Genomic DNA, 14388 nt, shown 5'->3' on the forward strand with positions numbered 1-14388 from the left:
AAGGCAGTCTAAATAAATATCATAGGATTTGTCTTACACATAGTCTTACACAATGCTTGCTTGTGGTAAAACTTGTTTTTGTTTTTTAAAAAGCATGTGGTTTCTGCATAGAATAAATGTGTGGTTTTTTCCCCTGTGGAAGAGCATGAGCAATACCCTGCTAACTAGGCAAAGAGGCACCTTTTAACGTGGTGATTCTCTTTATTTAGCAGGGGGAGAGTAACTGGCCCTCTCCATCCCCAGCACAGCATCCCTCCAGTGACTTTTGCTGGTGTCTATCTTATGTTTCTTTTTAGATTGTGAGCCCTTCGGGGACAGGGATCCATCTTATTTAGTTATTTATTATTCCTCTGTGTAAACCACCCTGAGCCATTTTTGGAAGGGTGGTATAAAAATCAAATGAATGAATGAATGAATGAATGAATGAAATCTTACCTGCAATCTGAAGAGGGGGAGGCGGCCCACAATTCTGAAAATGATGCTAATGCACCAAACTGTCCACGTGGGAAGTTTCAGGGCAGAGAGCGTCCAAGTTAGGCGCGTTCTTAAATTCTTCTTAAATTTGGATTCCCAGAAGTTGTTTGAGAAGGCGACCTGGTCTTGCGGTACTAAGCATCATCATCATCATCATCATCATCATCATCATCATCATTTATTCAACTAGCACTTGGCAGAGTCGTAATGAAGGCCTTGGGAAAGATATTTAGATGCCATGACGTGTCTATACCTACAGAGATTAGAATAGTTTGGACAATTGTTTTCCCCATGACACTCTGTGGATGCAAAAGCTGGATTTTTAAGAAGCAAGATAGAAAAAGTATTGACACTTTTGAACTTTGGTGCTGGAGAAGACTTTTGAGGATACCATGGACAGCCAGGAAAATAAACAAATGGATCACAGAACAAACCAATCCAGAATTTTCACTCAAGGCAGAAATGACCAGGCTCAAACTATCATACTTTGGACACATTATGCGAAAACCCAGCTCCCTTGAGAAGTCCATAATGCTGGGGAAAGCTGAAAGCAAGAGAAGAAAATGGCCAGCAGCAAGGTGGATGGACCTGATCACGACAGCAATGGATGCACCTCTGAGAGACCTTAAAGGCCAAGTTGAAGACAGATCATCCTGGAGAGAATCTATCTATGTGGTCGCTAAGAGTCAACACTGACTTGACAGCAGGGGTGTAACTATAGGGGGGGCAGGGGGGGCACGTGCCCCAGGCGCCACTTGGCAGGGGGCGCCAAAAAGTGCCCCCACCTATCCCCTGCTTTCGCCAAAAAAAAATTTTTTTGGTGATTTTTTATTTTTTGCTCAGCAGGGGAAAAAAAGACCTCTCTTTACACCCCACAAAGAGCAGTCCCCCTCCACCCCTCCCGGCGCCCCCCCCATTGCTCGGCTCCGGTGCTGGGCGCCGCAGCGCGGGCGCCTAAAGGGCTGCTTCAGCGTCGGCAAGGACATCTTCATCTCTTCTTTCTTTGTCATATCATCACTCCGCTCACTCCCCGCCACACCCCCAGTCATGTGGTTTGGAAGACAAAAACAAGCAAGCAAGCAAACAAAAGCGCCAGAAATAAAGTTAACTTTATTCAAACTGCTGGTCGTTCTGTTTCTGTTTCTTTTTGCTGTGTGCAGCTCTTGCCATCCCGGAGAAAAGAAAGGAAAAGAAGCAGATCTGTTTAGATGCTACCTCTTGTTAAGAAGGGTCAGTCATCCAGCGTCTGAATGGCAAGAAACCTTAAGAGCCTTTGCTTCGGGAGCAGAGAGGCTGTAACCGATTTGCCAAGTCTGCTGAGCTGCTCTGCCAAGCGGCTCTGCTGAGCACAGACAACACGCTTCCCAGATCTCTCTCTCTCTTTCTCCCAGGCTCAGGGTGTCTGGGTCCAACTGCAGTGCACAAACACACAGTCATTAGGCACAGCAAAGAAAGAGAGAAAGGAAAAGGCTCATTAACAAAACCAACCAACCAACAAACAAGGGGGATGGAATGGATTTACTGCATGCACTGCTGAGGTAAATCTTTCTTGGGGTCTTTCTTTTGCTTGGCGGTGGAGGCGGGGTGGGGTGGTGGAGAGACCAGAACAGCTCTGCTTATCTATGCAAATGTTTCCTAGCGATCTCTATCTTGTGTGTACTTTGCAAAAAAGTGTGTGCTTTGCAAAAGGGAGGGAGGCGGGGAGGTGTTGGAAATTCTCTGTGGTGAGAGAATAGCAGAGTGCACAGAGGCACAAACACAGTGGATTTAGTTAGGCATGCATGTGTGCTAAGAGTAAAGTAACTTGGAGCCAATGGCTAGTTTCAAATCAATATAAAAGGTTTTTCTTAAGGAACTCCATTCTAGATAGGAAAGTGAGGATTTAGGATCTCTAATCTATCTATCTAGCTGGATGCAGATGGATTCACCATCTTCTCTGCACATATGGTGCAGGGCAAGAGACTTGCCATGTTGCAAGGTCAACAGCCAGGTAGCAAGAAAGAGAAGGAGGAAGGAAGTTGAATCCCCTAAGATTAGCAATCTACATTTCAAAGGGAGCGCATCAGAGCAGCGGGAAGTGATGACCAAATGTCTTTGACCTTCTAGCCCTCTGACTTACTAGTCTGTCCTCCACTGTCTGAGGCAAAGAGACAGCGCAAAGTCCTTTAACTTTCCAACAGGAGGAGGGTCTGCCACAGAGTAACCCGTAATTATGTAGCATCTCCTGTGCCGGGAGGATCCAATGACTTGTTGCTGTTTTAAACCAATAATGCACCCTAACTCCTTCTGTCTCTTCGTTCTTGGATGAGAGGAGGAGTTTGAAGCTGCAATCAGAAGCTGGAAATGGTGAACAAACTTTATTTTAATAGCAGGACTTTCCTCCCCCACCCCCACCCCCTTTGTATTTCCCTTCCTTGCTCCCCGTGTCATTGGCTGGGATACTATTCTCCGCCCACTTGTCTTTAGGCAACTTTTTTTCCTTGCCGTGTGTGTGTGTGTGTGTGTGTGTGTGTGTGTTACCTGCACAAGGGGAAGAGAAGGTAATTTTGAAACGGCATTTGGGAATTGCTTCTCTTCTCAAACATTTGGATCTCACTTAAAAAATAAATCCATATAAACATCAGTTTGGTGGCAGCTTTGCCTGTTGAAATCTAAGCGTTATATACTGAGTGTCTTGGAAATGTGATATGCAGTATGCCAGAGAGAGGAATACAGAGAAAAGTATTTAATTTTTTTTTTAAAGGAGGGGGATGAGGTGAAGGAGACAAGAAATGAAGCTGCCTGCTTTCCAGTAAGTAATGGAGAAATCCCAGAAGCTGGGGCTAAATATACTTGGTGATCAATACAGAAATGGCTCATTGTGAATAATTTAACTGCTTGGTGTAGTGAAAGTTTTGAAGCTAAAGACAAAAGGGAGCCGGGGACTGGAGAAGGGGGAAAAAATGAAATTCAATTAATCAACTAACTTTCTTAAGTAAGTTGACCGCCTTATTGAATATTGATGATATAATTATTTCTAGTGGGTTAGGGTAGTAATTTGTTAATTAAAACATTAATGAGGTTGACTTGTATTTTTGATCTGATATTATGGTAAAGTTATCTGAAAGATGGGTATCAGATGTTTGGACAGGGGTGCAATTTCGGTGCTTGCCCTAGGCGCTATTTTCCCTAGCCCAAGGCAAGCCGTCCCCCCACCAGCCTTCGGCAGGCAGAGGAATCCCATCTCCTCCTCCTTGTGTGTGTGTGTGTGTTTTCGCCTCCACAGTTGCTTTCCCCAGCTGGGGGGCGGGGGCGGCGGCGGGGGGGGGGCGCAATTTCAGTGCTTGCCCCGGGCGCCGTTTTCCCTAGTTACGCCTCTGCTTGACAGCACTTAATCAATCAATCAATCAATCAATCAGGGAGAGAGAGGGGGATATGTCTCCATCATCTCTCTAGGAGGACACAAAGAAGGTTGACTCACCAGAGGAGGTACCTGAGGAGTCAAAGCAGGGTTCCTAGAGTAGAGGCAAGCAGGGACAGGTGAGGAGACCCTGACTAGCTCCCTCTGATCCCAATGCCCCTAGTTGCCATTAGGTGAGTTGGTGCAAAAGGTCGATGCACTGGAACTCCATCTCCAACACGTATAGACAATACTGAGCTAAGCAGACCAATGGTCCGGCTTGGTATAAGACAGCTTCCTATGTTCCTATGTACAACTCCCATAGAATCACAGGATCATAGAATGTCAGAGTTGGAAGGTACCTTAGAGTTCTTCAGTCCCCTACTCCGTGCAGGAAACTGCTACAGCAGCTCGGACAGATGCCTGTCCAGCCTCTGTTTGAAAACCTCCAGCAAAGGAAAGCCTACCACTGCATGAGGGAGACTGCTTCGCTGTCGAACAGCTCTTACAATTATTTATTTGTTTATTGATTGATTTGATTTGATTTGATTTGATTTTTATACTGCCCTTCCGAAATGGCTCAGGGTGGTTTACAATTAAAACAGAAAACATTAAAAACAATTAAAACAGAGATACAAATATAATTACCAATTTAAAACAACTTAAAAAAACAATTAAACTATCAAAACAATTAAAACCCTGAAAACCAGGTTAACATTAAAACAATTAAAAACTGATTAAAATCCCTGAAAGGCCAGGCCAAACAGATGGGTTTTAAGGGCTCTCTTGAAGGTCAGCAAAGAATCAAGATTACCAATTTCTGCTGGGAGTGCATTCCACAGTCCAGGAGCAGCTACAGAGAAGGCCCGCCTCTGAGTCGTCACCAAACGAACCGGTGACAACCGGAGACGGACCTCCCAAGATGACCTTAACGTGCGGTGGGGATCATGTAAAAGAAGGCGCTCTCTAAGATATCTTGGACCCAAGCCGTTCAGGGCTTTCAAGGTAATAACCAGCACTTTGTATTTTGCCCGGAAACATATTGGCAGCCAATGTAACTGTTTCAAAACAGGCATCATATGTTCTCTCCGGGTTGCCCCAGAGACCAATCTGGCAGCCGCATTCTGAACTAACTGAAGTTTCCGGACTACATGCAAAGGCAGAATGAAGAAATTCTTCCGAATGCCTAGCCTAAATCTGCTTCCTTGCCATTTCAACCCATGGATTCTAGTAGCCCAGCCCTCAGGAGCAACAGAGAACCAGTCTGTTCCTTCTTCTATAAGGCCATGGTGGCCAGGGATGTTGTAGTTCAGTATCATCTGGAGACCCAAATATGAGGACCCCTGACCTTAGAATGATGAGTTAGTGTTCTAGCATACAGTCGAGATGTGCAACGAAACCAGACCACACCCTTCCTTGTGCAGCAACTATAATGTGCCAAGGGAAGGCAAGTAGTTTGCGTAAGAGCAAACACACTCAGAATTTAGCATTTCTACAGTCCTTTTTAGTGCTTCACAATGGATATAACATTGCTCCTCTTCCGTTTCTGTTGTGAAATGTCATGATGCATCTCTTGAACTCCTCCCTCCTCCTTCCATGATCTTCTGGGTATTTGAAGACCATCTTTCCAGGCCTTCACAACTCTGGTCCTGCCCCCAGTAGAAACATAGGAAGTTGCCTTATACCAAGTCAGACCCTGGGTCCGCCTGGCTCAGAACTTTCTGGCACAATATTGTCTATTCTGACTGGAAGCAGCTCTCCAAGGTCACAGGCAGCTTTTCTCTGTTGCCCCCGAGGACTGGATTAGAAATTGGATTAGAAATTCCATGGGTTGAAATTGCAAGGAAGCAGATTTAGGAGACAACAGGGATCAAACCTGGGACCTTCTGCGAGCAAAGCAGATGCAATTCCAGCTCCGTGATTTCCAGCTCTCTGCTCTTAACTGATCGGGGTGGGGGTGGGGGCCAGTTCTCTCCTGCGTCTGCTTCCCTCTTCACTGTTCTAGCTATGTTTCTCAGGAAGAGGGTTCCCAGAAGCAGTTTAACCCAGGCTGCTCGTCTGCAGCGCAGGCATCCCTATGGATAACGGTGTTGCTGGCCCGCCTAACCCCACTTTGAAGCCCAGCCTTTAGACAAAGTTTAGGGTGCGAGCGTGCCCTTTACCCTGGCACTGGGATCAGATGGGTGCTCGGGCTGCTTGTTGCCTGAGTGCACACAGAGATGGGTGCCTAGAGCGCCCGTCTCAGAGGAGAGGAGAGCTGGTCTTGTGGTAGCAAGCGTGTCTTCCCCCCTTAGCTGAGCAGTGTCTGCCTTGGTTTCATTTGAATGGGAGATTAGATGTGTGAGCACTATAAGAGATTCCCTATCAGGGGATGGAGCCGCTCTGGGAAGAGCATCGAGGTTCCAGGTTCCCTCCCTGGCAGCATCTCCAAGATAGGACTGAGAGAGATTCCTGCCTGCAACCTTGGAGAAGCTGCTGCCAGTCTGTGTAGGCAATACTGAGCTAGATGGACCAATGGTCTGACTGGCAGCTTCGTATGTTCCTATCCCCCAATGCACCACGCTCGACACACTATGCATTGTGGGATATCCAAAGGTTGGGATGTGTCATCCCAGCCTCCAAAGATCAGAGCGCATGGTAGTATACCTGAAGAAAAGCAGAAGAATCATCTGGGGGGAAGATGAGTTGGACTCTGCCTACCCCACTGCCCGCCCTCCGCATCCCAGGACTATCATGTGAATAGCCTCAGGGTCTTACTCCTAATCAGCTCTAATTCCAGCTTTAGCGCCAACTTTAAACTCTTCCTCCAGCTTTCACTAACTTTCTGCTGCAGGCGAGCCTCCTTTTATTCTCTTCCCCCCCTCCAATTTTCCGAAACTAACCGATTTAAAATTGACTGCATGTTATGCTTTAAAATAAAATTATTACAAAATGATGTATAGATGGTATCTGACACCCCAAAAATTGGCATTAATGTATAAACATGTATCAAACAAATGTTGGAAGTGTGGACAGTCTGAAGGCACTTTTTTTCCTATGTGGTGGACCTGTGGGAAGGCTAAAGCATATTGGGAGATGATATATAATGAGTTAAAGAAAATATTTAAAATGACATTTCCTAAGAGGCCAGAATCCTTCCTGCTGGGAATAATAGAAGGTGCAATTTCTACAACTAATTCAACGCTTTTTATGTACGCTTCGACGGCGGCTAGAATTATATATGCACAGAAATGGAAGAGTAATGAAGTGCCTTCAAAAGAAGATTGGCTGATAAAATTCTTGGAATATGCGGAGATGGCAAAACTTACAACACTAATAAGAGACCAAAATTTGGAATGCTTCAAAGAAGGTTGGAAACCATTCTTGTTGTATCTAAAGAACTATTTTCCTAATATGGACTTTACAGCAGGGTTCGAAATTTAATAAAAAAACCTGCAGGTTGGGTAGATTAGCTGTGTTTGTAAGGATTTAAATTTATGTTTTGAACTGTTATTATAGCAAGGGTAAACTTTATAGCTGATGATTCACGAAGAGATGTGTGCGGGAAGTCCACTTTTGTCTATTCGTAATCAATGACATATTAATATTGTTAAAAATAATAAAAATTGAATTTGAAAAAAACACCAAACCAACCAATCAAAATAAATGCGAGCTCCCCCCATTAAAAAACACACAAACCAAACCAATCCAATCCAACCCTCTCCTCCCTCCAAAAACCAAACAGCAGGACTCTTTCCCCAACCAGACCAAACTGTCAAAGGGGAGCTGTGAACTCTTGATCCCTGCCAGCTTCTTATTACAGAGCACAGGAAGGAAGCAAATACGCATTCAAAACAGAAATGTGAAGAGCACAAGAGGAGGTCAAGGCCTTGTTCCTGCACAAATGGCATTTCATACTAGGCAGGACTTTTTAATCACTGGAATGGAATCACATGTCATATTTGGCTGTATTGGAGGCAGTCAGCGTTGGTTTGTAAGCTTGCCAGGCCTTGCCAAGGCTGTGCTTTCCGGGCACTCGATTGGAAGGTGCAGCTTGCTCCCAGGATCCTGTGCTCAGCAAACCTCATTGCCGGCAAACCTCAAGTGGGCTCCTCTGGAGTGATCCAAGCCAATTGTCTGAGTGAGTGCTTCCAAGCAAGAGGCATTTGCATGGACCTGTAGCAGTGTAGCAGCATCTCCCTCAGCCAAGAGGTGAGCTTGGGAGTCTGTGGGCACAAACGCTCCAAGGGAGACGAGAAGAAAAGAGGAACTCAGAAACGATGGGATGGTTTTTAACAAAAGGGGCTACTTTATTAATATACTTAAATAGGTTACAAGTCGTCACTTAACTTTCTAACTAAAGGAAACAAAACAGGACAGAATGGAGTAGGCAAAAAAACTTTCCATCTTGGCCAATCTGTTGGAAAGCCAAAAATTCCTACTCGGCCCCCAACAGGGCGACCAGCAAAGCCCATTCTGCCCCTGGGAGGGAGGGAGGGAAGGGAGGAAGCCCAGGGTCACACAGAAGAAGGGAATGGCAGGGCAAACAAAATTGGGGGGAGTCCCAGCCAGCCCCCAACCCCACCCCACCCCCGCTCCTTGCAGGCACGTTCACTTGGTCTCCTCTTCTGGGGCGGATCGACTCCTCCAGCCGCCCAGCAGCAGCACAAGCCTGCAAGAAGCACAAAGCAGCGTCAGTGGGGTTGCCCTGCTCCTCCTCCCTTTCCACTCCGGCAGCCCAGCAAATGGGGATTGGGCAGGGGGCTGGGGGTTGAGGGGGGGGCAAGCCAGAGAATTCTGCTTGACCTCGGGCTCCCCACTGTGCAGCCACAGCATGGAGCAGGAGGGAGAGGAGGATTCTCTGGCCTGCCACCGGGCAGCACCAGGGGGCGCTACTGGGGCTGCAGGGGGCCCCCAGAGTCTCCCAGGCTCCTCTGCTGCTTCACCGGTTTGGGAGGAAGGAGGAGGGAGCGGAGGGGGGAGTGAGGCGTGGCTGCGGGAGTGGAGGGGGGGAGGAGCACACCCTCGGCAGGGGAGGGGGCGGATGCCTGGATGGGGCTTCCCCTGCCAGGGGAAGCCAGGCCGCTGGGGAAGGGGAGAAAGGTGGAAGGAGGAGGGGGTGCTCCCTGGCCAGCTGGTGGGAATGGAGGGAGGCGGTGACCTTGCCCTCCTGCTGGGGCCACACAGCCTCCCCGGACCCAAGGGAAGCCCAAGACTGGTTCCAAAGGGCCACTTGGGGGCAGGGTGGTCCTGTAGCCTCCTCCCACAGCCTGCCAGCAGAAGCAAGGGGAGGGGCTTCTGCACCCCAGAGGCGGGGCTTCCTTGGGCCAGGGGAGTGGAGCCTGCTTCCCCCTCACTCCTCAGACAGAACTGCACTTCCCTGCTGGATGTCTTCTTGTGGACAGATCTTGTGTCCACGCGCTTGGAGGAGGTCTTCTGGGAGGCCCCTGCGCTGCACGGTCTTTCCTGAACCTCCCTTCAGCTGCTGATCTTCCAGGGGAGAGCACGGGGCTGTTGTTCCTGGAAAGAGAGAAGGACATTGGTTCAGAGATGGGGGGTCTTCTCACACTCTCCCCCATGACACCACCAAGCACCAGGGACTCCTGGCAGAATATCCGTGTCCTCATTTCCCAGAGGGAAGAGAGAGATTTCCTCTTTCCCTTGGGCTACTGGTACAACCAGCCACAAGGGCCGAAGTTGGCATCCCAACACGAGGGAGGGTTGCCCAGATTCCTGCCCACCCTTCCTGCAGCCCCAGCCCCCTCCCTAACCATCGGGGCCCCTTCAAGTGAAGCCCTGCCTTGGTCTGCTCACCAGTCGGTCAGGTGGAGAGATCACCGTACTCTGGCGGGTGTCTCTTCTTCTTACAGCCCGCCCACAAGCGCCGAACGGCAGCCCGCAGCCCGTGCCGGGAGTGGAGGGAAAAGGCCTTCTTCACGATCTTCTCTGTCTTGCAGGCAACTCTCCCGACCTCGGGGTCATGGTCGCCAAGCAAGCTCTCCAGCGCTGGAGGGATGAAGGAGAAGGTTCAGAAATGGCATGAAGAGATCACCCCACCCTTGGCCAAGCCCCACCATTTCCACACCAAGAGGGCGCAAGTCCTGACTCTTTCTCCCCTGCACTCTGGGAAAGCCTACTGCTGAGCATCCCTGAGGATGCAAGCGGGACCTTCCATTTGAGGGGACAGATGGCCCATTCCAGCTCTGTGGTCCCTAAATCTAGGCCTCTCCCCTCACAGAAACTTCCCCTTCCCACCCAGAAACCGGCACTTACCAGCATGGAAGGTCTCTATGTTCCCTTCAGTGAGGATGCTGCCCTTTTTGTGGACCAGGTGACCTAAAAACAAGGGTGGAAGGAAATGGGACCACAGTTCAGGACCCTGCGCATGGACAGCCCACTTCCCATCATTCAGGAGAGGAAGTCCTCCCCTCTCTGATCCCTCTGGGACTGACAGATTGAGCCATTCCTCCAGGGACTCTTACGTCACCTTGGAAGGAAATTAAGCCAAGAGACCTCGCTAACGCTCACTGGGCCAGTCCTCCTGGGGAGGGAACAGCTCCTGCCCCTCCACACCCTTCTGGCAGTGCCTTCCAAGAGAATGAACCTTTGCCCACCAAGACGACCCACTAAGGGAGACCCAAAAGTCTTGTTTCACTTACCGATCAGCAGGGCAGCCGTTCTCCTCACTGAAGGCTGCTCGCTGCGGAAGAAGCCCAGGATCTTGGTGGCCTCCATCTCCACGGCGATCTCTGTGCCGAGCTGCCGAATCTGGGATCAAGAGCAAAGACAAATCCCGAGTGAGCAAAGCATCTCCCAAAGGTCCTTGAGCCATTTGAGCCGAGGGATGGACAGGGAGGGGCTGCCCTTACCAGGCGCTTGGCGATCTTGTGGAGCAGCTCCTGCAGGCTGTAAGAGTCCCGCGCCAGCAGCTTGCCCTCCAGGTGCCATAGGAGGGCTTCCGCCAGGAGGCTCAGATTGTCCTTCGCAGCCTGCCAAAAGAAAGACCGGAATGGGAGTGAAAAAGGCTGCCAAGGGATTCCAAGAAACCTCTTAGGGGGCTTCAAGGAGTAGGGCCTGGATAGGCCAAACCACAGCAGGACAGCTCGTGGATTCACCACCCCGTGAGGCTAACTCTGGGGCCTGCCACTGGGTGGCTGGACTTGGGGAAGCCTAAACACCTTCGTAGGGGTGGCAGGAAGAAGTGTGCCCTCACCTGTGCTACCTCCAGGTCTTCATCCTCCACATGCATCAGCACCGCGATGAGGGTCGTGATGTTCTCCTCTGTACCCTTGTGGTGGTGGTGGCGGTGCTGCAGGAGATCCAGGTGGGTCCTCATGGCTGCCCTTCGGATCTTAGCCTCCTCCTACAAAGAAGAACAGGGCTTGTTATTAGGGAGGAATTCCTCACCTCCATAATTGATGAAGAGCTTGCATGGATCTCTAGGGGGTGTCTGGTTTCCCTTCTCCAACCCAGTCGGAACCTGCAGCTTGGCCGGCCCTCATAGAGCCGGGGCGGAGGGCTGGCGTGCAAGTACTCACGTGGTGGAAGAGAGGGCGGCACAGGGCAGCCAGGACAGCATTCACCGTGGCCTGGTGTTCTGATGGACAGTGCCTCAGCCGCTCCATGAAGGCCAGGACCCCCCAAGTGGCTTCCAGACTGGAGTTCCTGAGCCCTGCCAGGATACCGGCACTAAAATCCTGGGGTTTCTTGGCCTAGGGAGGGAAAAGGTGGATCCTTGAAAACACATGCTAGTCCACCCACTGCTAAACGCACCACAGAGCTGTCCGTGTTTGATGCTGCTTGGCCACCATCCACTGCCTTGGGGAGGAGATGACTCAAGCCATCCCAGAGGTACAAAGAGCGGGGAGAATGCGGCATTGGAGCACGTGGGGAAATCAGGCTCCTACTGAGAGATGCATTCCTGTGCCTTCCCTTAAGGATTTCTCCATCGTCCTGTGGCAAGGGTTCCACAGACTGAATCCACCCAACTGGAGAAATCTCCCCATCACGCCTGGGGATGCCTAGGAGCACCAGCCTCAGGAAGGGCTCCCCAAAGAGAGGAGTCTCCATGCCTAGGGATGCTCCATGCCCAGGGATGTCACTCACCGCCTTCAGGGTGCCATAAATTTGGAGAAGTCCCCTTTCGCTCAGGTAGCGGATGTTCTGGCTGGGGTGGACTAGCCACGCTACCAGGAGCGTCCAGGTCTTCTCTAAGGCAGCAAAGTCTTGGTCTTTCAGGAGCAGCTAAAAGAGGGAAAGGAGGAAAACATCCATCAGCCTCTGGGGCCAGACCCTCCTCTCAGGGAAGCCCACCCTGAGGAACATGCTGCTCACCTCCACAAAGAAGGCCACCTCTGCGAGGGAATGCTCTTCTGGATCTTTGTCCAGGCTGAAGAGGGAAGCCAGGTATGCCTTCAGCCTGGCCACTGTGGAGGACCGTGTCTGGAGGAGAGCCCTGCAAAACACCAAAAGACCCTGCTGAGTCCTGAGCGGAAGGTCCAGAAAGAGCAGACCTGACCCAAACCACACCAGCCCCCAGGCCTCCTGAGATATCTCCTATTCACTCCTACTTACCTCACCAAGAGGGCCACACCCTGGAGGCAGCTCTGCGTAGAGCACAGGGATTGCCAGCAGGTCTTCTCCGGGGTCACCTGTGCCACCCTCTCCAGCAGGGTCCGGACAATCTGCGCGGTCTCCCTGCAGAGAAGAGAAGGTTGCTGTCACCAAAGTGTGTGTCTCCTTGCGGGGTGGTGTAGTGTCAAGGGTGGATGGACTGTGTTGGACCATGGGAGGGAGACCACAGGGGTGAAGTGACTTTCCCCACAGCTGGTTTTTTAACACTGCAGACGCATTTTAAGGCTCTCTGCAGAGCCAAGAGGGCTGCAAATTCTGGGGTCTCCCCTGTGGAGCTGAGGGAAGGGACCACCGTGCCAGAGTCACCCCAAGAGGCCAGAAATGCTCCTCACCCATCAGAGTGGGACATGGGAGAAATGACCCTAGCCTGTCCTCCCAGAGTGCTGGAAGGAGGACTTGCTGGCCCCGCTTTCCCCACCGCCATGACTTACTCAGGAGGCAGGTCTTGGCTGTCTCGGTTCCCGACTCCCTCGGTGGTGTTCTGCAGGCCGGTGAGGATCTTGTTGACCAGGCCCACCAGGAGTTCGGGGAACCTTTCCTCCACCTCACTGGCATACTCCACACACCGGACGACGTCCCCGATCTTCTTTGTTGCTCTCCCCTGCGAAGAAGAGGAGGGTCAGGCCTCAGCACTCAGTCCGAGGGACGGTTATGGGTCAGGAGAATCCCCAGGGCCAGGCCAGTGCCATGGGTGTCTGCACCCACATCTGGGCCTGGAGGGTGCTGCCTCTGGCTCAGGGTGCATGAGGTCAACTGGAAGGGAAAGACATCCACAAGGGGAATGGGCAAGTCCCCACCTCCCGTGTGAACAGTGACTGCCATCCAAGCCGCCATCCTGTGTAGTGCAAGAAAGGTGGGGCAGAGGGGTGGAGTCAAGTCACCCTTGGTTTTCACCCCTTACCTCTCCCAGATGGACCGAGGAGAACCAATCTGGGGCCAGCTGTCCTCTTCTTTCCTCTTCGCCGATGTTCCTGAGAGAGGAGAGGAGAGAGAAAAGCTTCTCAAAGAACTGTCCTGTTGGAGATGGCAGCCAGCTGAAGAAGAACACGGGCACCCAAAGAGATGCTAAGCAAAGATCTCGCCTCCCTTGGGAGGTGGCTGGCAGGGGAACTTCATCAGGCCAGAGATCTCCCAATTCCAGCCTTTCGTTCCCCACTGAAAAGCCCTGGGAAGTGTTCAAAGGGGGCATCGAGACAGGAGCCCTCCCCTGCTCCTTCTCCCCAACACCCGCTCATGCCAACAGCATGGGGGTCTCAGAGCTCCCTCTGCTAACAGCCAGCAATAGACTTGCTGGTGTCTGTCTTGCACCTGCTGCCAATCGGCCTCCTTGGGTGAACTCCCCCTCCAGATTTCTCAGGGAGGAGGTAGGAGGAAACATCCCTCTATGGGGCCCAGACATGGGGAGCTGCCCCTGTCCCCTGCAGCCATCTGCTGGCTACGCTAAAAGCCCCCCAGCTCCCTACTGGCTCCTCAGCTGAGACGAGTGTACCTACCTGTCCGAAATGGGGGTTAGCGGAGAGTCCCACACCTCATCCTCGATGCTGCTGATGTCATGCATCGTGTCGTCCTCGTCCGTCGAAGAGCACTGGGGAGGAGAGAGAAGAGAAACGGGAGTGTTCCGGGGCTTGCATTGACCTTGCGAGGCTTCTGAGAGGAACCAAGCCCAAGGGACGGTTGGGAAGACATCCTGCTCTAAAATAAGACCTGCCTCTTGGTAGAAAAGGCATTTGGCATCTCAGCCCAGAAGAGCCTTTCACCACATTTTTGCCCCCTTTCCAATGCCTCAGATGCATTTCCTCCCATCCCACCAATCACAATCCCTCCCATCCTGCAGCATCTAGAACTAGAACCATTCCATGTTCTGTCTCCTGCTGGGGAACAGGGCACACACACACACACACACACACACAACCTAGAACCCG

At 51.1% G+C, this 14388-nt stretch overlaps 1 protein-coding gene across 1 annotated transcript; it reads right to left on the reverse strand.

Moving 5' to 3' along the window:
* Nucleotides 1-8118: 8118 nt before the first annotated feature.
* LOC128332915 (uncharacterized) lies at nt 8119-11501 on the reverse strand. Its single transcript, XM_053267736.1, has 7 exons — nt 11371-11501; nt 11046-11195; nt 10702-10821; nt 10492-10600; nt 10106-10168; nt 9647-9838; nt 8119-9352 (listed from the first exon to the last, which is right to left on the reverse strand). The coding sequence occupies exons 1-6, from the start codon at nt 11455-11457 to the stop codon at nt 9654-9656; spliced, it is 714 nt and encodes a 237-aa protein (XP_053123711.1). The 5' UTR covers nt 11458-11501; the 3' UTR covers nt 8119-9352; nt 9647-9653.
* Nucleotides 11502-14388: the final 2887 nt, after the last annotated feature.

The sequence above is a fragment of the Hemicordylus capensis genome, chromosome 7, assembly GCF_027244095.1.
Source record: "Hemicordylus capensis ecotype Gifberg chromosome 7, rHemCap1.1.pri, whole genome shotgun sequence".
Taxonomy (NCBI): Eukaryota; Metazoa; Chordata; class Lepidosauria; order Squamata; family Cordylidae; genus Hemicordylus; species Hemicordylus capensis.

Excerpts from the sequence above, each read along its gene's own strand:
- LOC128332915 (XM_053267736.1), bottom strand. The coding sequence starts at position 11,457 with ATGGAGCGGCTGAGGCACTGTCCATCAGAACACCAGGCCACGGTGAAT. Across the intron at positions 11,196-11,370 it reads GCCGCCCTCTCTTCCACCAC|GAGGAGGCTAAGATCCGAAG; the intron begins GTGAGTACTTGC and ends TCTTCTTTGTAG. Across the intron at positions 10,601-10,701 it reads ACAAGATCGCCAAGCGCCTG|ATTCGGCAGCTCGGCACAGA; the intron begins GTAAGGGCAGCC and ends TCTTGATCCCAG.